Below are 20,744 nucleotides of genomic sequence, written 5' to 3'. Positions count from 1 at the left end.
TCGTTTGAAAACCTTCTTTTCAAAATAGGAAAACTACTTTTCTTTTAAACTCACGATTACCATGAATCCAATAACCACTCACTCACTTGGTTATTAAAGAAAAAGAATTAATTATCCAATAATTAATATTATTATAAATATAAATGATAACCAACTTATCATATATTTATAACCTATAGTTTTAATATTTTATCTCATGAAACATATAAACCATAGTTCTTTTCCTATTCCATAGTATTTAATGTAAATCTCATTTACATCAATCCTCCACTAGATGTATCTCATACATCATACCGATTATATCATATATAATCAAAATACCTCTTGTCAATTTGAACATTTCAAATCAACACCAAGAACTGATTCTCAACTGAATCCATTGAGCTACCAAGGGGACCTCATGGACCTGTAGCTCGAAGCTTCAACGGTACGTGAATAACTGACTAGACTCTTTAGTCATGGGATCCACCATTCGTTAACTGCCAAACACTCCACTAAAAACCGATAGCTGAACTCTCCTTACCATAGATATATTATGTGTCCATCTTAACCAATGAGTAGTGCGACAACCCTTTACAGATCGCTCGTAAGTACAGCTGAGCCAATAACTGTTTATGCCCTTGTAGTTACATCTATCTCCTTATGTACCACTGATCTCTCTAATGAACATAAGTCATAGTCCTACTATGACTGAGTCTTCTCTTCCAAAAAGAAACTGTAGCCACTATGTTCAAGCCCCGGAATCAGCTCTTAAGGGAGCAATCTCTCTACTTATCCCTGCTTCGGGAAAGAAGTGAATTCCATCTTATGGATTGAGTTCCCAGCTTCTAGATCAAACAAATCCCCAAAAAGGTAGGCATGTTGAGTTGGCAATCTGGCCACTCTCACCCATACTAATCAAAGGACCGCCCTTAAAGGCAGGAGTTTCCAAAACACTCAATATTGAGGTCGTGTCACCTATGGTTGTTTAGATGAAAATATATTTTAACAAAAAAAATCTAAAATTACTTAAAGCAAAACTAACTCTGTCGTTCTATTCTTCTAAAGGAAAATTTTCACCTAACTATTGACAAAAATAGCAAAAAAAAAGTACTAATCGATACTGATAGATTTATATCGGCATCTATCAGTAATAGACTTTTATCAATTTCTATAATTGGTAGACTTCTATTAACCTCTATCAAAGAAGATCAAATTTTACTATTTTGTGTAAATAGCCTTAATTTTCTATTTTTGAAAATCCCTCAAATTAATATTTGTTTTTAAATTTTGTACATGTGGTAATTATTCCCGCCTGTCACTTGGGTGACCCGGGTTCGATCTCCGGCAACGGCGTAAATCATTTTAAATTATGTCATAAATCAAAAGCTTTCATCTGGTCTTTGTAGTATAGTGGCGAGTACGCGGGTGGTACGTTCGATCCCCGGCATCGGCGTTTTTATTATTTTTTTTTTCCTTCTTACGTGACGGTGCGACGGTACAATCGAGCAGATACCTGAAAATCATTGCAAAGAATCCGTAAATAAGCCATCTCATCTGCCCAACATCAGTCCACCATTCACCTGCCTGCTAAATCTTGAATTTCTTGTAGATTTTCAATTTCCCGTTGATCCTTTTTTTATTTCTGCATCTGGGTCCTTTGGTTATGGCGTTCCATGTGTTTTCATCCACAAAATTGGGTTGAAAATAGGTTACTTCACTTCCATTTCTTGTGCTTTTATCTGGGTTTTCTTTCGTTTTACCGTTCAGCAGAAGAGTATGTTTGTAGTTTTCCAAGATTAACTTCTTGAAGTTGAAGTTTTTTGTTGAATGGAATGGAGCTTTACTTTGATCGAACTCTATCTTTGTTCTGTGGAAAACTTTTGTTCTGGGTAAGTGTAATCGTATTTGATTTTGGGTAGCAATAACTATGGCTTTTGGTAAGCTTAGTTTGAAATCTCTATGCAGCCCACTAGTGTCATTTTTATTCCCTTTCCTTTTCTAGTTCTAATTTAAGTAGATTTTCTGAGAGCTACTTTGTATCCACCAACTTTGTTATGTCCATTAGGTTTAGTTTATCCTTCAATTAAAGATTCTAAGTTTGTTGATGTTAATTTATCGTTCTACTCTTTATTGTTTATGCTGAAGCTCTCCTTGAAATTTCATGAGTGTGAAATGTGAAAATATGCTTATATGTGCATTAGTCTTAATGTTAGATTGCATTTTAGAGATCTCTTCAACGCCTTTTTCCTTTTAATGTTTGCAAGATTGGGTGCTCCATGCGAAAAAACTGGCAAAATTATTACATTAGTTGATTCTGCATAAGAAATCGAGGCATTGGCTACTTCAATTTTCTACCCTCTGCTGTTGATAGCAGGGGACTACGATCCATGGATGCCTCACGAGATCTGTTATTTACTGTTCCGGATCCACATTTTCGAAACATCGTCGAATACTTAATGTAGAAGGATATTCATTATGGTAGGGGTAAAGAAGAGAGGCCATGGAAATCGTTCTTGGATAAAGATTGATAAGGAAGGGAACTCAGAGGTTTTGGAACTTGAGAAGGCTACGATAATGAGACATTGTTCTTTACCTTCTAGAGATATGCGACTTTTGGATCCTCTCTTCCTTTGTCCATCCACAATTCTTGGAAGGGAGAAGTCAATTGTTGTCAGTCTTGAGCAAATTCGGTGTATAATCACATCTGATGAGGTTTTTTTAATGAACTCCTTAGATGGATGTGCTGCACAGTACAAGTCAGAATTATGCAAGCGTTTGCAGGCAAATAAAGACCAATCAGGTAAATATTTAAATTCCACATACAATTATTTAAGACAGCGATGCTTGCAATCTGCTTGTGAAGCATATAATTTACTGGATATTTTGATTATAGTATTTCAAGTAACAAGTTTATGGTTTACTCCTGGGAGGCGTGTTGATTGTAAGTGTGTTTGGAGATAACTTCTAATGTTCTAGGCTGAAGCATTCAAATTGAAAACTTAATAACTTAAGGCATTTTTTGTCTCTTGGAGCTGGCTTTGGAGCAAGTGAAGCTATTGGCACACTGTTAAGAAAAATTCATTCTCAGCACACAATGCAAGGAGTTGGCCTCAATACCCTTTTATTAAAAATAGTGATAATTGAAAACAAAAAAAACTTTATTGTTCATGGACTCCAAATTTTCCCCCCTGTCCCTTATCCCTCTAATGAACCAATAAAATGAGCACTGTATTTGGAAGGCATGCAGATTAGAAGAATGAGAGAATATTCTTGGCTTTCCTAGTAAAGAAAAAAGTAACATGTGTCGGGTAAACTGTCCTATTTATGTTGAAGTGCAGCTAATCATGATGAATTTGTTACACTTCTACTAAGATTATATTTTACTGGGTAATAGTTTATCTGTGGCCTCATTTAACTACTTGGTAAAGCATAGCTTGTTTTGTTTTTTCTGTCTTGCGATTAAAATTGATGTGTTATCACTTTTGGGGTGGATCTAATATATTGTCTTGTTGAACTATCTGCTAGATAAGACTCATTTTTTTCTTCAGTATTCAAAACCACCACCAGTGCTCCGTTGAAAGAATGGAAAAATTGGTTCAATTTGCAACTTAAACTAGAATTGGTTTGAACTCTTAAAATCCATGCAAATACTGCCATAGCTGCGTATAATGATAATTCCTAATTTGCACAGATGATTTGCCCTTTGAATTTAGGGCTATGGAGCTGGCTCTGGAACTTACTTGCTCACTTCTTGACACTCAGGTATATCTGAGTAAACTTACAATTAAGTATCAGGACATGGATTCTTCATATTTTGTCAATTTCATGTGAACTTTGAAATCAGCAAAATGGTTAGTGTCAAACTTTTGCCACTGCTCAACAAAAAACTGATGGTAAAAGAACAAGTTTTATGTTTTAAGCATGATATTTTGTAGTCCTTTGGTCTCTCAGAGTTTACAGAGGATCTAAATCTTCATCCACTCCTTGGGCCAGTCCACTGTTATGTTAGCATGCATTTTTTGTAGCACTTCTGTCTGCTTGGAGAGCTATTTTATAATCTCCAGTTGTTTGGCTGGAGGAGATATCTTGCTTTTTGTTACCGTGTAAACCCGTCCATCGTTGGTTAGACATGATCTTTTAGAGACATAGATAACCATAACATGTCTTCAAGTTTAGTGCTGAATAATGTACTATTTGCCTCGAATTAGTGCAGCCAGAGAACACAGGTGGTTCGCTTTGGTTTTGGTCAATTTGATGGTTGATTATCTGTTTGGTCAGTGAAATGTAGAAAATAACAACCAATTTGAAACCTCTTTTTTGGAAAATGAACCGACCAAATTGACTTTCCACATCTGAAAAAAAAAATCAGATAGAAGAGAACTGATCTACTTGCACTCCTTCTAAAAGGAAAATATACAAAGAATCCATTTTCAATCCTTAAGCTCTAGTAACTGCCATTGGTGTGTTATGCAGTCTCATAGCTGCTGTTATCTACTTCTAAATCCTCATTGTCGAGTTAGCTGGTCTTTGAACTCCTTTATAGTTTGTTGAGGTATTAACTAGTCACGGTTAGAACCTCATACCTTGAGATTCTTGAGTTCAACAGGTGAAAGGGATGGAAATGGAGATATACCCTCTACTGGATGATTTAGCATCTTCAATAAGCACCCTTAATCTTGAAAGAGTTCGAAGATTTAAAGGCAACCTTCTGACCTTGACTCAACAAGTGCAAAAGGCAAGTACGTCAGAGTTTCATCATCTTTTGCAACTATGCTTTTTTGCGACATTGCATCACATATAATATAGTGTCAACTATCAGGTGCGTGATGAAATTGAACATCTGATGGATGATGATGGTGATATGGCTGAGATGTATCTAACAGAGAAGAAACAAAGATTGGAGGCAAACATCAGAAGTAACTCGTATTTGGAAGCTAATTTCTTTGGGAAACAGCTACCAAAATCAGCTCCTGTTTCGCCAGTGGGTTCTGCCAATGGAACTTACAAATTACAAAGGGCTTTTAGCAGTATTGTGAACTCTAGCAGCTTGATAAGTTCATCAACCAGCGGAGATAACATTGAACAATTGGAGATGCTGCTCGAAGCATACTTTGTGGTCATTGATGACATGCTCAGTAAATTGTTATCGGTATGATATATTAGAATGGATACAGTCTTTTCAGTTAAAAGGGGGAAAAAAAAAAAGTAACTTTTTCTTTTTGAATGAATGTACTTTTTCAATCACTTCTTGATGCATAGAGGCACATCTCCAGCAACATATTGTTGACCAATCTACTAGAATGATGATATCTATTTACATTATTAGTTTAGCTATGTGATTCTCAGTTGACACTCATAAACTCCACTTGGGTTCTTGTATTGCACCTTATGCTCGATAGCCGTTAGAAAATGACAACAACTTGAGAATAGGTCAACTAGTTTAGGCATATACCTTTAACTCAAGAGGTTAGAGGTTCAAATCTCCCAATTCCACACAACTTGAGAATAGGTCAACTAGTTTAGGCATATACCTTTGACTCAAGAGGTCAGAGGTTCAAATCTCTCAACTCGTGCTGATACCGAAACGTTTTCATGTATTATGCAGCTCAAAGAATCTATAGATGACACAGAAGATCTGATCAACATTAAACTGGTAACTCCTGCTGCGAAGTTTTCTTTATGGTTAGCTAATCACATGGAATGCAAGAATGATTGTAATTTGGTGCTTTCTTTTTTTTTTTTCTTTTTGGATGAACAGGGCAACGTTCAGAACCAGCTGATACAATTTCAGTTGCTATTTACTGCAGCTACATTCTTGGCTACAATGTTTGCAGCTTTAACAGCGGTTTTTGGCATGAATTTTGTCGACAATGTCTTCGAGCATCCGACTTCTTTCCAGTTGATAGTTTACTTGACCTTGATTGCCTGTGGTCTTGTGTATTTCGGTTTTCTATTATATTTTAGGTACAAGAAAATATTCCCACTGTAATTGAGCTAAGAGAATATATACCTCTCTGCAAATGGAACTAAGATTTGAAAATGGTATGTCGTGTAAATATTTCCTGTGAAAATCATATTTGTGTGAAACTAGTTGTTTTACGTTTTTAGTCATCCTCGGCGGTTTGAGCATTTTTTTTTTTTTTAAGTTCAGCCATTGTAGAGGTGGGATCAAATTATCGAACTTTGTGATGGTAATTGGTACATTATTTGTCAAACTATGTTCATATTGACATTTCATGACATACAATTCTCTATAAAAAGAAGAAAATTTTTAAATAGAAGTATTTGAGTTTATTTTTCAAGAAAAGTATTAGGTTAGTTATTGAACTTTACATTGTGATAATTTAATTGGATGTTATCATATTAAAAAAAAGTTTTAAATAGAAGTATTTGATTTGTATGTTTCAAGATATGATATTATGAGAAAAGTTTTAGGTTATAACTTGTACTTTCATTTTTTAATAATGTAGTATGTGAACTTTTGTAGGTAAAATTTAGTTTTTATAATTTATAATATATAACAATCCAATCTCTAAATAAAATATTTCATCAAAATTGAGTATGAATTTTCATTCATGGAATAACAAAATCCTTAAAGTTTATAAACATATTTAGTCCCTATCCAGTTTATTCATCTACATATATTTTTAAAAATCTCATCATTCGTAACAATATTTTTCATGAGTTTTAAAGTACAAGGACTCAATTATTACACATTAAAATTTAGGGACTAACAATTATAAAAATAAAAATATTGAACCAACTCATTATAAACTTAGGTTCCTCATGGATCTAATGGTCATTAGAAAATGTCCATAAATGTTTTATAGTGTTTTCATTTTCATAAAGCAGTTATGGTCAACCAAAAGTCATAATAAATTATATTTAAATAAGAGCGTATAATTTTTTTTAAATGAAAATTCAAACATATGATCTTTTGGTTAAGTATATATGTTTTAACTGAATTGAATTATACTTGAGCCGATACACAATTTAGGTGAAATTTGAAAACTTTTTGAATTACACATATTTAGACTTACAAATACATTACCTTCCCAAACATTAATTTCACAAGATGAATACATTTACTTTTTCCAGCTTTCCAACTTTATATTTAGAACGCTCGAGATTATTATGAACCAAACATCTCCTAGAAAATCAATACAACCACTCAGCTTTCACTGAAAACAATATATCTGAAATATCATTAGATAGATGCTTTTGTGGTTGAAACTAAGACAGAATGGTATTTGAACCAATAATAAGTGGTTGATGTGTCCTTACAATGCAACTTATATGCATACTGAGCTTTGGCTGAATACTGAAATTAAAAGAGGCTTATTATTGGTAACATGTGGGCACGAAGATCTTGTGCCTTTCATCGAATGGTCGAATGCAGTATTACGAAGCCAATGTTGTTCTGGGACAACTATCAACTGCACAGGCTAAAATGTCCCTGTAGTCCCTTGATATTCTGAAAGAATCATAAACCTTTCCATCACTACTCCTCTTGTACTCAAACAATAGGTTTGAATGGTCAAATGCAGTAAGCTTGACAAATCCGTAATCATAATCTCTGTAAATACTCCATTTTGTTTGGAGTGAGATAAATGGTGAAAGACTTGCTCCTCCACCACCAGCAACAACATGAATTGTTCCATTCAAGGTGCCCTTATAGTAATGTTTCCCCTCATTGGTACAAGTATTCTGTGAAAGAAATGGAAGACAGTGTAAATGTTAGCTCTGTTAATATGGGAACAGAATCTAATAGCACAGTGATGATTGTGCATACAGTCTGGAAGCAGCATATCTAAGAAAATATTATCCAAATATTGACTATTATAATAAGTTTTCGAATAGTTTTACTATAGATAAGCGTGAGTTATAATAATTGGGAACTTCAACTATTATAATGAGAGATCCAAACAAACAATGAGGGGGCTATAATAACCACTCCACCTAAGGCATGTTGGGGTGCAAATGCACCCTAAATGTATATAACCGGGTGTTGTTTCTAATTGTCGCAAGATCACCCCTATTGGTATCAATCTCAAAAGTCGAAATATTTCCATCATGCCAACAAAGACCAAATTATAATGTCAAACGGCATTGTAATATTAGAAAGATCAAGAAATATGCAAAGCTGCAAATTTACAGTAAGATGAAGCTTTTGCAGTTGAAGGCTAAGGGGAAAAAAAGGGAACTATGAAGCTGTTTTCAGAAACAGGCCTTGCTTACCATAACCGAAACATATCCCAGAAGTGAAAATGCATGGCATTATTACAAACCGAATTGGGTTATTCTTAGATTTGAAGCAGAATGATTTTCAGCCCAAACCTTTATGTGGCCACTCAAATGAAAAATGAACTCAAATCATTAGACACTAATAAAGCCAACTGTCAAGGTGGTCACAACTTCTAAATTTGCAACTTAGGAATCTGTCTCCTTTGTTATCAAATTTTCACGACAAAATATATATATATATATATGTGTGTGTGTGTGTGTGTGTGTGTGTGTGTTCCCCGCCTGACCTTACAGCATTTGGGTATCAAAGAAATCTATAGGATATTAAATCATAGATAGGTGGCCACCATGGGATGAACCATGACCTCTTAATCATTTATCAAGGTCATGCCCTCTATTTACTACTAGAGCAATCCATGATGGTTTATATGTATGTTCCTTGTTAAATAACAAGGAAACATGGGGAAAAATTACATGAGACAAAATTCAAGAATACCTGGTAGATAGGACATGTTCTCTCGTAACTATGCACATGGCCATATATGGCAAGATCAACCTTATATTTCTGCCAAAGGCTTTGAAGGCTCTCACGCCCCATTGGTTCTGAAGATGATCCTTGTTCAGCATAAAAAGTGCATGACGAGTAACCCAACACACGATGTGCCAGGAAAATTAGCCATGGTTGCTTTTGCCGATCAACAGATGCTAGACAGTGCTCAATGAATCTATATTGTTCTGTTCCCTCTCTCCAGTCAAGCTCTGTGTTGGCAACGCAGAAGCGAAACATACCATAGTCTGTGGCATACCTGATATAATAGGATACACATGTTAAGCTGAGGAATTGTGCATTAAATCTTGAGAACAATGAAAATATGGATGGCACAAATATGTGTTCAAATAGTCCCTATTATACTTTAGTTATTTACTTTACATAATCAAACGTTAGAATAAAAAATCTCAGAATATTGTCCTACGGTGTGAACAGAAACATATTTTGAGCCAATTAAATTTAGTCAGAAGTTATCATAACAATCTTCATTACCAAAAATTTTCCCGATTCTCAGCAGGGACATAAAACATATTTTGAGCCACCACACCGCATTCTCCCCCTGAATCCATGGTGTCATAGAAGGATCCACTCCCTGGCCAGTCACGCTCATGATTACCACTGAAACAACATATGTACAGTTAAATAAAACAAAGAAGAACAAACTACATGTCAGACAATGTGTGAGCTATTTAGGGAAGGAAGTACCTAGCAATCATGTAAGGCACTGTTGATGCAATTGGCCCAATCTGTGCAGTAAACTGATCCCACTGTGAAAGGTATCCAGTTGCATAACATATATCTCCAATGTGGAAAACTATATCGATATTTTTCAAATCTTGCATAAGCTGTCTAGTAGTATTGAGAGAGCCACGTTGGAAATTGTTGTATTCATTAGAGCCATCAGCTTCATCCTGTGTAGTATATTAGATAAAGAAAAGTTCTAAAGCCTTTATATTGTGATGGTCATAAACTGAATGAAGCAATTATATTTTCCAGGAAAGCAACTTTTGGATGTACGGATACAAATATAGTTGCTATAAAACTTTTCGTTTGAACTTGTTATTAAGCATATAATTGAATGAACAATTGGACATGATTTCCAATTTAACTGTGAACCTTTGCCATAGGAGGTTGCAGCATTCAGAAATTCTTAGATTGCATTTTTTTGTTTAAAATGAAAAACTATTTTTATGATTTTAATTAAAGTTGAGTCAAAATTCTCTCTCTAACTGTGAGGTGTGTGTGAATGCCCTTTTTGAAACACTGCACATCATGTGTAACTTTGTCCACACCATGATTTAGGAAACATTTACTAAAATGTGATCTTTTGTATACTGAGAATTTACCAAAACAAACTCTTCATCTCAGTGAGTTCATATTGTTTGTCGTTCTCGGGCTTGTAAATGTAAAAAACTAGTAAAAGATCCAAACCTTTCCCATATCACCAAAAATGACAACCCTTTGTAATGAATTTTGACCAGGATAAGGTGAGGCTCTGAATTTATATGTTGAGCTCCAAATATATGTGCCATTGGTTAATCTATGCCCCAACTTGTATGTATACCTGCATAATAAGTGTGCAAAAATATTAACAATCTTTAAGTGGTACTTGGTATTATCGTCCAGGACATACAAAAACTTATAACCTTGCATAGGAACTCAGCCTTCAAACTTCTCTGGGTTTGTATGTTAGAATATTAATAGGGTTATATTGAGAGTATTAGTTGTGAGATAATTTTATTACTAGGTAATTAGGGAGAGGTGAGTTGGTCATAAATAGAGGAAGTTAGGGAGATGAGAAGATAATTAATATTCTGGGGAATCAGTCCATAGTGAGTGGATTGTGGAAGAGAGAGAACACTCTTAAAAGGATATTGATATATTATAAATTCTCTTTGATATTGCAATATAGCTTTCTATTTGTTTTCTTATAATTCAGATCCCAAAAGCTAAGAAGCATGCATACGATACGACATGACACAGTAGCACGTTACTTTTTAAAAATGTAGGAGTAAGACGTGGACACATCAATTACATGTTTATTAAAATATGCATTTTTAAAAAATATATATCCCTTTTGTACAAGATGGAAATTCAAAATCAAAAAGCTTATGAATTGATCTGCTTAAAAGAATGAGCTCAATGTATTTTATGCTCGAAGTCTATTATTTTTGTCCTATATATGTCTATTTATTATGTATAATAAGTGTTTAATATGTGTCTAACAAATGCTAGACTCATTGACTTTGCACAACTAGTGTCTAACACATATCTATTGTGCTAAGACGTGTTCAAGTGTCTTAACACGTGTCCATGTTGAACACTTAGCCAAATTGAAGTGTCCATAATTCTTAGCCTAACAGTATAACTTTCATAAGCCTCTCAACAGTATAAATAGTCTTAAATCTTATTACATTTGGACCTGTTTAACGAGATGGTCTACAGCTAATATAATTATGCATAGCAGTTTGGTATTGATTTAACTTACTCTTGGTTGGGCCATAATTCCTTAAGAAAACTGGTATGTATAAATCCAGGGTCCCGCCATCCCTCTGTCCTTGCAGGTGCACCTAAAAGTGTATTCTATGAGATGAAATATCTTTAGATGAGAAATAGAAAACAGCACAAGTTTGGGTTACTTACAAAACATGAGATTGGAAAATAATAGTACATATAATGATAGCAGATTGCCAATCCCCCATATAACTGACTCTTTTATGTTAATTATTAATTAAGATCATGTAGATTTTTAACATTGCATAGGAATGGAGTAACAGCTACTAAATTGTTTGGCAGGGTAATGGTGCATAAGGTCTGGATTTAAGGAATTCACATACCACACATGCTGTTACGATCAAAAGTCAATGTCCCAGCTGGGGATTGCATAAGGTATTTTCCATTTTGGCTCCATGCAACCAAAGGTTCGGCCTCATCAATTCCATATCCACTTGTCCATGTTACAGTCATCTGAGTATCAATGGTTAAATCATATCATTTTCATATAGATTTAACTAACAAAAAAGTATGAGCGATTATCACAAACCTCATTGACATGTACATATGAAATTATGCAATAGAGCTGGTAAACTAATGGAAACTAATGAGTTGAAGTTTATCTATTCACTAAAAAGGCCTAGGCAAACCAGTAGTGAGAACACAAGTACTAGCTCTTACTTCATTCCAATTTTTCCCTTGTGCCAAGCGTGGGTAAAGTGGTGCATCAGGATTTGCAAAAGTTACTCGGTTTGATATTGCCACCACCTTTGGCTAAATATGAGAAGGGAAAGAAAAGGGAAAGAATTAGATAAAATGTAAGCAAACAAATTCACCAAAATATTTCCAAGGTTAAGTGCAATATGCAAGTATCAATGTTGCTAAAGGAGAAAACAGGTGAATATTCGCTGGCCCAGTTGATTGTATATCGATATGATCAAATTATTGAGTGCATGAGATAAATTGTCTGGTATATGTACACTGATACGAGAGAAACCAGACACACTAGCTGACTAACATAAAAAGGCGAGACACTAGGTCATGAGAATTACATCTTGCTATAGTTCTATTGTTAGAGTTTTCCATTATTGTAAACATCTTGTTATATTTTCCTTTTCTATACTTTCCTTCTTTGGTCACTCTTGTACACTTGTATTTATTCATATCTTTGGTGAATGGGATAGAGTATTCTGATTCTCTCTCAGTTTTACATGGTATCAAAGTGCTTTTAAAAAAAATTAGGGTTTTATGAACCTTAGGGTTTGATAATTTAGAACCCGTTTGTGTTACATCTAGGGGTTTGTGGAGTGATGAGTTTATACTTTTGCTCACCACCGTCATCATTGGTTTGTTCACCACCGCCGCCGCCGAAAAAAGGGAGGGTTGTTTTTCTTTGCTATTTTTCAACACTGCTCAATCCATCGAGGAGCACAGCCGCCGATCTACAAAACCCAAAATCCAGTGTTTCTTTTTTGAGGTAATGGCTGATAAGAAATCAGTAGTCATGTCTGAGATGGTTCCTATGGTGTCAAAAGTAACTGAATACAAGTTGAATGAATCCAATTACTATTCATGGAGATCAAATGTTCGCCACTTTATTAAGAGCATGGAGATGGATGATCACCTCACAGAAGAGCCACCGATTGATCCTACTAAAAAGATTTGGTGGGGGGACGATTCAAGAATGCTTCTACAGATCAAGAATTCTACTCACCGTGAAATCGTTGAATTAGTAAATCACTATGAATCAATCAAGGAACTATTGAAATATTTGAATTTTCTTTATTCTGGGAAAGAGAACATTAATAGAGTGTTTGATGTTTGTAAGACTCTATATCAACCTGATCAAGATAAAAATCTCTTACAAGCTACTTTATGGAGGTAAAAAATACATGTGTGGAATTCAATGCCTTGATGTCAATCAGCACGGATCCAAAAATTCTAATAGCTCAACGTGAAAAGTTGTTTATCATGAGTTTTTTAGTTGGTTTTGCACCTAAATATGAGATGGCCAAAGATCAAGTGTTGTCAAGCTCAAATATCTCATTGTTGGAAGAAGCTTATAGTCGAATACTACGTACAGAGAAGCTACAAGTAGTTGTGTCACTGATTCTAGTAGTGCTTTGATTGGGCGCACACAAATGATTATAGAGGTAATAAGGGGTTGAATCGAATAGCTCCAAAGGTCATCATAATAACCAAAGATCAAATTCAGGAGGTGTTGTTTGCTATTACTGTCGTAAACCTGGCCATACGAAACATGAATGCAGAAGATTGATGAATAAGGTCATCACAATAACCAAAGATCAAATTCAGGAGGTGTTATTTACTATTACTGTCGTAAACCTGGCCATACGAAACATGAATACAGAAGATTGATGAATAAGGATCAGAGTGTCATCTGCACATGTTGCTTCTACTCCTGTTAATCTTGACAAGTCAATTACGATTTCTGCAGAAGAGTTTGTTAAATTTCAACAGTATCAAGAGTCATTGACAACATCATCTTCTACTCCTATACGGCCATCGCAGAGACAGGTAACATCTCTAAATGCCTTCTTTCCTCCACATTAAAATGAGTCATTGACTCTAGCGCTAAAGACCATATGACAGGTAACCAGTTTATTCTCTTACCTTTATATATCTACTTCTTCACCTAATGTCACTATAACTGATGGAACCTCCACTCCTGGTTTAGGATCAGGAACCGTCCATCTTACTAAATCAATTTCTTTGTCATCAGTTTTAAATTTACCACTTTTCTCGTTTAATTTGATTTTGGTCAGTAAACTCACTTGTGATCTTCATTGTCGTGTCTCCTTTTTTTTTTCCTAGTTATTGCTTATTTCAAGATCTTACGACGAAGCAGACTATTGGTAAATGACGTGAATTTGGAGTTTTTTGCATCTTTGAACCACAAATACCAACAACCATCGCTTTAGCATGTTGTCTCCCTTTGAAGAGCATTGTCGTTTGGGTCATTCGTCTATCTCTATGTTAAAGAGTCTTCGTCCACAACTTCAACATTTGTCTTCTTTAGATTGTGAATCGTGTCAGTTTGTTAAATTTCATCGTTTGAGTTTGTATCCTCGAGTCAATAAACAAGCTAGTGCTCCTTTTGAATTAGTACATAATGATGTTTGGGGTCCATGTCCTATTGAGTCCAAAGGAGGGTTTAGGTATTTTGTTACATTTGTCGATGACTATTCTAGTGTTACGTGGTTATATTTAATGAAAAATCATTCTGAGTTACTTTCTCATTTTCATAACATCCATGCTGAAATTCAAACTCAGTTTAGTGGTGCTCTTAAAGTCTTACGGAGCGATAATGCCAAGGAATATATCTCCCATGCATTCAAATCTTATTTAGATGCCCATGACATTCTTCATCAATCTTCTTGTGTCGATACTCCATCTCAAAATCAGGTTGCAGAACGAAAGAATCGTCCTCTTCTTGAGAAAGCCAAAACCTTGATGTTTCAGATGCATGTTCCAAAATCCTTTTGGGCTGATGTTATTTCCATAACTTGTTTCTCAATAAATCACATGTCCTCTTCCATTCTTAAGGGTGAGATACCTTTTCGAACTTTATGCCTTAAATAACATTTGTTTCCCATTCCACCCAAAATATTTGGTTGTACCTATTTTGTTCGGGATGTTCGGTCTCAACATACCAAGCTAGATCCAAAGTCTTTAAAATGTATTTCGTTTGGTTATTCCCGTGTTCAAAAGGGGTATTGGTGTTATTGTCTTAGTCTAAATAAATATCTTGTCTCTCCTAATGTCACGTTTTCTTTAACATTCCTCATTTTTTTCATCGCCATCTTTCTCTTCAAATAAGAGTCAAGGGGAGCATAAGGAATTAGAGGATGATTTCCTTGTCTGCACAATTGTTTCCCCTTCCGATCCTCTTCCTGATTCATCTCTACCTATGGCTATCTCTACTCTTCCACCCATCGTTAAGATCTATACTCGATGACAACCTCCTTCAGTTTCATGCCCGGTACCAGAGGCTTCTTTGTCTCCTTCATTTCCATGCCCTGTACCTGAGTCTTCTTCGTCATTGGATTTAAAAACAAGTGATGATCTTCCTATTGCTCTTCGTAAAGGTAAACGTAAGTGTGCTCATCCTATTTCCTCTTTTGTTTCATATAACCATTTTTCGTCTTCCACATGTTCATTCATTGCATCCTTAGAGTCTGTATCCATTACTAAAACTATTCATGAAGCTTTGTCTCATCCTAGTTAGCGTGCCGCAATGGTGGAGGAGATGACTGCCTTAGATGATAATTGTACTTGGGATCTAGTTTCTCTCCCGGCAGAAAAGAAGGCTATCGCTTGCAAATGGTTGTTTGCGGTTAAAGTCAATCTTGATGGTTTTGTTGCTCGATTAAAAGCACGTCTTGTAGCAAAAGGCTTCACACAAACTTATGACGTTGACTATGCTGATATTTTTTCTCTTGTAGCAAAAATGACATATGTGAAATTGTTTATTTCATTAGCTTCAATAAATCATTGGCCTTTACATCAACTTGATATTAAAAATGCATTTCTTCATGGTGATCTTCAAGAAGAGATGTATATGGAGCAACCACCAGGGTTTGTTGCTCAGGGAGAGAATGGAACGGTGTGTCACCTTCGTAAATCTTCATATGGATTAAAGCAGAGTCTAAGGGCTTGGTTTAGTAAATTTAGTCAGGTGATTGAAAGCTTTGGAATGCAAAAGAGCATGTAAGATCATTCGGTCTTTTTTAAGAGATTTGAGGGTGGTGTCATCTTGTTAGTCGTATATGATATTGTGATTACTAGTGACGATGCTTTAGGTATCCAGTCCCTAAAGACCTTTCTTCATAGTCAATTCCATACAAAAGATTTGGGCATGTTGAAATACTTCTTAGGAATTGAGGTAATAAGAAGTAAGAAAGGAATACTATTATCACAGAGAAAATATGTACTTGACTTGTTGACTAAAACAGAGAAGCTAGGGACTAAGCCATGTAGTACCCCAGTGATGCCCAACTTACAGCTCACAAAAGATGGAGAATTGCTAAAAGATTCTGAAAGATATAAGAGGTTAGTGGGAAAACTTAATTACCTTACCGTGACTCGACCTGACATAGCCTATTCAGTGAGTATTGTGAGTCAGTATATGTCACGCCCTACAGTTGATCATTGGACTGCATTGAAACAGATTCTGTGTTATCTGAACACTGCTCCTAGGCGTGGTTTATTATATAAGGATTATGGTCATACTAATATTGAATGTTTCTCCGATGTCAATTGGGTAGTATCTAAATAAGACAAAAGATCAACTATATTGTATTTTTGTTGGTGGTAATTTGATTTCTTTGAAGAGTAAGAAGCAAAATGTGGTGTCACGTTCAAGTGCGGAATCAGAATATATAGCAATGACACAGTCTGCATGTGAATTGATTTGGATATATCAACTTCTTGTTGAGTTGGAATTTGAAATCACCACATCGACAAAGTTGTGGTGTGATAATCAAGCAGCACTTCATATCCTGTCTAATCCAGTATTTCATGAAACTAAACATATTGAAGTTGATTGTCATTTTGTACATGAGAAAATTCAACAAGGTTTGATATCTACAGGATATGTGAAGACTGGAGAACTAGGAGATATCTTCACGAAAGCATTGAATGGAACACGTATAGATTATCTATGTAACAAGTTGAGCATGATTAACATATATGCTCCAACTTGAGGGAGGGAGGGTGTTATAGTTCTATTGTTTGGATTTTCCATTATTGTAAATATCTTGTTATATTTTCCTTTATTATGCTTTCCTTCTTTGGTCACTCTTGTACACTTGTATATATTCATATCTTTGAATGGAATAGAGTATTCTGATTCTCTCTCAAACCTAAGAGTTTACACAACTCATTTGCAAGTTGTGCAATGCTTGGCTTGAATCAACCGACGTCATCAAATTAGGTTCTGTATTCAAAGTTTAAATAACCCTCAATAGAAAAATAATTAATCTGTAACTCTTAGAAGAAACTAAGACTCGTGGTAAGCATCCAAATAGTTAAAAATTTTGAACTAAATCAACTCGATAGGAAGGCAGACTCTAGAAAGAATATGTCATGGTTAACTTAAATAATTTAAAATACTCAACCAAGATTTCCATACCCCATAAAAATCTATCATTACAATGATAAGGTATTATTCGCTTGGGAGGCTCAATTCGAAGGGGAGGGCGAAAGGCAATAATACAAATCCCAGAAGTAAAAAGAACAAGATAGTTGGGTCCTCGTGGATAATGATAAATTTAAGTACTATTCACTTAAGGTTCTGGGTTGTGAGCTCACATAACCCAGAAAGCAATTATTCACTTAATCTTTTAACTTTTAAATTTCGCATGATAGTGCAAAAGTTCAGAACACAATCCTGAAGCATCAAATCAGTGAAAGGTGAATAAGATCAGACAACACAGGAATGGTTGTAGAAAAATTGTCTATTGGGATCAAATTTGTTGTCCATAAATATTCTGAATCGATGCAGGGAAAAAAACCAATAAAGACAGCATACTTTTGATAAACCACCAGAAAATAATGCAAAAGAGAAGTCTGCTCTCTGATTTATCAGCTGAAGTTTCAAAAGCCCTCGTCCACTACTTTTGTAGTTGGGATTTGTGTAATTTGCATACAGAAACTGCAATAAAATTCCTATAATTAGCTTGTGCAAATTGAGGTTAAAAATACTCATGCAACAATATAAAAATCAAGTGGAATGGACCTTGATAGGTGCAGAACACAATAATGGTGGATATACTCTTGGATTCTCTACAGGGCAGGTAGAAGAACTGAAACAGATGAAGCAAAATTTTCCTTCCAATAAATGAAACAACCATACTAGCATAAACTAAACAAGAAAAATGCTTAGGAGTTGGGAAACTCCAGAAATTAATTCAATCCAATGCAGGTGAGATAGGCATATGCAAAATAGTATAAACCTGAAATTGGCTGGAGAAAATACTCCAATCCAATCATCAGAGGACGGTTCTGGAGAACTATACTCCAGCGTTACCCATTCTGTATTTTCCCCCTGCAACATCCTCAATCAAAAGTAGCGTTAAGAAGAAATACATGTTAGCTTGCAAGATTGGCATTTCTACAGAGTTAAAAACACAATCGTCCACGAAACTAGAACAAAACATATGGGATTGAAGCTTGCCTTCGATCCAAGAACCGATGGAGAGGCTTTAACATTAGCATGTTCATTAAGGGCGAATGTAGTTTTATGAATGGCAATTTTCGAGAAAGGATGGTTTCCATGTGATTTGACTTGTTGCAGTGTCGCTAGAATCCATAATATTCCCAGACAGACAAACTCCAGAGGTCTCATCACACCCAAGATCCGAACTGAACCAGAAATCAAATCGGTAAGAAGATTTTAGCAAAATCCCTCTCTATAAATCACCATATAAATAATCCACATAGCATTGACAGTGAGTGGAAAACAGCTCAACTTGACATCCACTGAAAGAGAGAAAAAATAAAATAAAATAAAATAAACAAAATCTGCAAGTTGACCTCACTCATGAAAAGCAGTTCAAATTGGTACAAAAGACAATCTCTCCCACTCGAAGTCCACAAGCTCTCAAGTACTTAGTTAATCACACTAAAACTGAACTTAAAATTTATATTCAATAACGATAAACGAAGATTAGAAATCGTTAGAGAAAGGTGATCAATAAGTACCTGCGAAAGAACTAAACTGCAAGAGATTCGAATTGGAATTTGAAAAAACTTGGAACTGCTACGAAACTGTTTTCCGACGATTATCGCCGACTGAGTGGGTCGTTTCAAATTCGAATTCAATTGGAACGGGTGATACAGATGATAAACAGCCATGAGTGAAGAGCTTTAAATAATCGAAAGGTATGCGGAATCTTGCGAGTAGATTCCTGTCATTACCGGTTCTGACGCTATGATTGCGAGATTTTACGTCGCCGGGGAGTCACCACTGTCGATCGGACTTCTCCCGCAGCAAATTCCATTTTTCTTTTACCATTACGTGCAATTTTTGTTGTTGTTGTTGTGGTGGTTTTTTTTTTTTTTTTTTTTTTCCAATCTCTTTTAAAAAATTCCAACAAGACATTTTGTACATGGATGTCTTTAATTTGGATTGATTTTTAACTGCTCAACAAAAATATCTATGAAAAAAAAATGATTGTAAGCTATTTAGAAAAGTTGATTAGGTTTGAGTTATGCTCAACAAAAAAAAAATCAACCTGAATACGTTTTTATTTTCTATTTTTTCAATTTTAGCATAGCTCAAGTATAAATTTTAGATAAAAGAAAAGTGGGCTCTTTTCAAATAAACAAAAATAAACCAACTTATTTATAAATATAATAAAATATCATTTATCTACCAGTGATGGATGTCTATTGTAATTTATCGTATATTGATAAATGTCATCGTGGTTTATCACTAATAGACAATGACATTGTGTTATACTTGAAAATATTTTTAATAGTTTTACCATTTAAATGAATTACTCAAAAAGTTAATTGAGTTGTTTTTTTAAATCTAAACATACTTCAATAATATACTCTCTATACGGAGAGGTTAATTAGGTTGTTATCATCAGTGTATATATATATATATATATATATATATATATATATATACGCTCAATTAAAATGTTAAATGTTTGAATTTCCATCTCACGTGGTCAACTTAAAGAAAAGTAATTTAAGTAGTTTCTAAAAGGATCAAATTACAAGTTTATTTACTAAGCATTAAGATTTATGTCTAGCAGATCTTTAAACTTTCAATTTTGTATAATGGTATCTAAAATATTTGAATTTTTTTAAAATTAATTTATCAATTGAAAATCAATTTGAACTTTTTGTTTGGTACATTTCTTAAAAATATTAAAGTAAAGAGACTAAATTTATAATTTTAAAAGCTTATATATCAAATATACACAAACTTTAAAGTTTAAAGATCCTCGTTTGGTAATCATTTAGGTTATAGTTGGTAACCATTTGAATTTTGAAAATTAATCTATTTCTTTTCAATTCTTTACCATGATTTTGAGTTCTATGGTCATGATTACACACAATTATATATTTTCACAGCCCAATGTCATTCTCAACCAAAGATGAAAATTTTCCAATAGGGTACTTTTTATAATTTTCAACTTTTCTCAATTGTCAATTTTATTTTAAATCTAAACTTTTATTTTTAAAGAAAGTAAATTTGAAAAAAAAAAAAAAAAAACTTATATTAAGTTTAACCTCATTTAAGCCCTTTTTATTAAATTTTTCCATCATTCCACCTCAAAATTGAATAAATATGCATCCAAAACTTTCATTTCCACATTATTTTACCTCAAAATATTCATAAACTTTATATTATTATGTAGTTATTTTTCCATTTATTTTTAAACTTTTTGCTCTCACATTGACATTTACACATATATTTACAATATACATATAAATG

The 20,744-nt window shown here is 34.4% G+C and overlaps 2 protein-coding genes across 5 annotated transcripts; one reads left to right on the top strand and one right to left on the bottom strand.

Annotated features, from left to right (window-relative positions):
* Positions 1 to 1,375: 1,375 nt before the first annotated feature.
* On the top strand, positions 1,376 to 6,093 carry MGT3 (magnesium transporter 3). 3 transcript variants are annotated; one of them, XM_039029389.2, is made up of 7 exons: positions 1,376 to 1,690; positions 2,247 to 2,782; positions 3,674 to 3,744; positions 4,589 to 4,717; positions 4,802 to 5,131; positions 5,588 to 5,635; positions 5,741 to 6,093. In XM_039029389.2, exons 2-7 carry the CDS (start codon positions 2,458 to 2,460, stop codon positions 5,969 to 5,971), a joined length of 1,134 nt encoding a protein of 377 aa, XP_038885317.1. In that variant the 5' UTR covers positions 1,376 to 1,690; positions 2,247 to 2,457; the 3' UTR covers positions 5,972 to 6,093. The 3 variants fall into 3 exon arrangements, with proteins under 3 accessions (XP_038885317.1, XP_090168656.1, XP_038885319.1); XM_090312530.1 differs by having other exon boundaries at positions 1,395 to 1,690; positions 2,465 to 2,782; XM_039029391.2 differs by having other exon boundaries at positions 1,466 to 1,690; positions 2,357 to 2,782.
* Positions 6,094 to 7,158: 1,065 nt separating this feature from the next.
* On the bottom strand, positions 7,159 to 19,548 carry LOC120075913 (Purple acid phosphatases superfamily protein). Of its 2 annotated transcripts, none has more exons than XM_039029662.2 (13): positions 18,995 to 19,548; positions 18,468 to 18,655; positions 18,247 to 18,338; positions 18,030 to 18,096; positions 17,823 to 17,945; positions 11,951 to 12,043; positions 11,614 to 11,743; positions 11,265 to 11,346; positions 10,208 to 10,340; positions 9,482 to 9,687; positions 9,269 to 9,394; positions 8,723 to 9,032; positions 7,159 to 7,689 (listed from the first exon to the last, which is right to left on the bottom strand). In XM_039029662.2, exons 2-13 carry the CDS (start codon positions 18,636 to 18,638, stop codon positions 7,384 to 7,386), a joined length of 1,839 nt encoding a protein of 612 aa, XP_038885590.1. In that variant the 5' UTR covers positions 18,639 to 18,655; positions 18,995 to 19,548; the 3' UTR covers positions 7,159 to 7,383. The 2 variants fall into 2 exon arrangements, with proteins under 2 accessions (XP_038885590.1, XP_038885591.1); XM_039029663.2 differs by having other exon boundaries at positions 18,468 to 18,772; positions 18,995 to 19,384.
* Positions 19,549 to 20,744: the final 1,196 nt, after the last annotated feature.

This window comes from Benincasa hispida, chromosome 4 (assembly GCF_027475165.1).
Source record: "Benincasa hispida cultivar pf3 chromosome 4, pf3_genome.v1.1, whole genome shotgun sequence".
In the NCBI taxonomy this organism is placed as follows: Eukaryota; Viridiplantae; Streptophyta; class Magnoliopsida; order Cucurbitales; family Cucurbitaceae; genus Benincasa; species Benincasa hispida.
The sequence above is the reverse complement of the archived record's forward strand: the minus strand, read 5'-3'. Positions and strand labels throughout refer to the sequence as shown.

Excerpts from the sequence above, each read along its gene's own strand:
- MGT3 (XM_039029389.2), top strand. The coding sequence starts at position 2,458 with ATGGTAGGGGTAAAGAAGAGAGGCCATGGAAATCGTTCTTGGATAAAG. Across the intron at positions 5,132-5,587 it reads TGCTCAGTAAATTGTTATCG|CTCAAAGAATCTATAGATGA; the intron begins GTATGATATATT and ends TGTATTATGCAG. Across the intron at positions 5,636-5,740 it reads ATCTGATCAACATTAAACTG|GGCAACGTTCAGAACCAGCT; the intron begins GTAACTCCTGCT and ends TTGGATGAACAG.
- LOC120075913 (XM_039029662.2), bottom strand. The coding sequence starts at position 18,638 with ATGAGACCTCTGGAGTTTGTCTGTCTGGGAATATTATGGATTCTAGCG. Across the intron at positions 18,097-18,246 it reads TTTTCTCCAGCCAATTTCAG|TTCTTCTACCTGCCCTGTAG; the intron begins GTTTATACTATT and ends CATCTGTTTCAG. Across the intron at positions 10,341-11,264 it reads GAATTATGGCCCAACCAAGA|GTATACATACAAGTTGGGGC; the intron begins GTAAGTTAAATC and ends CTTATTATGCAG.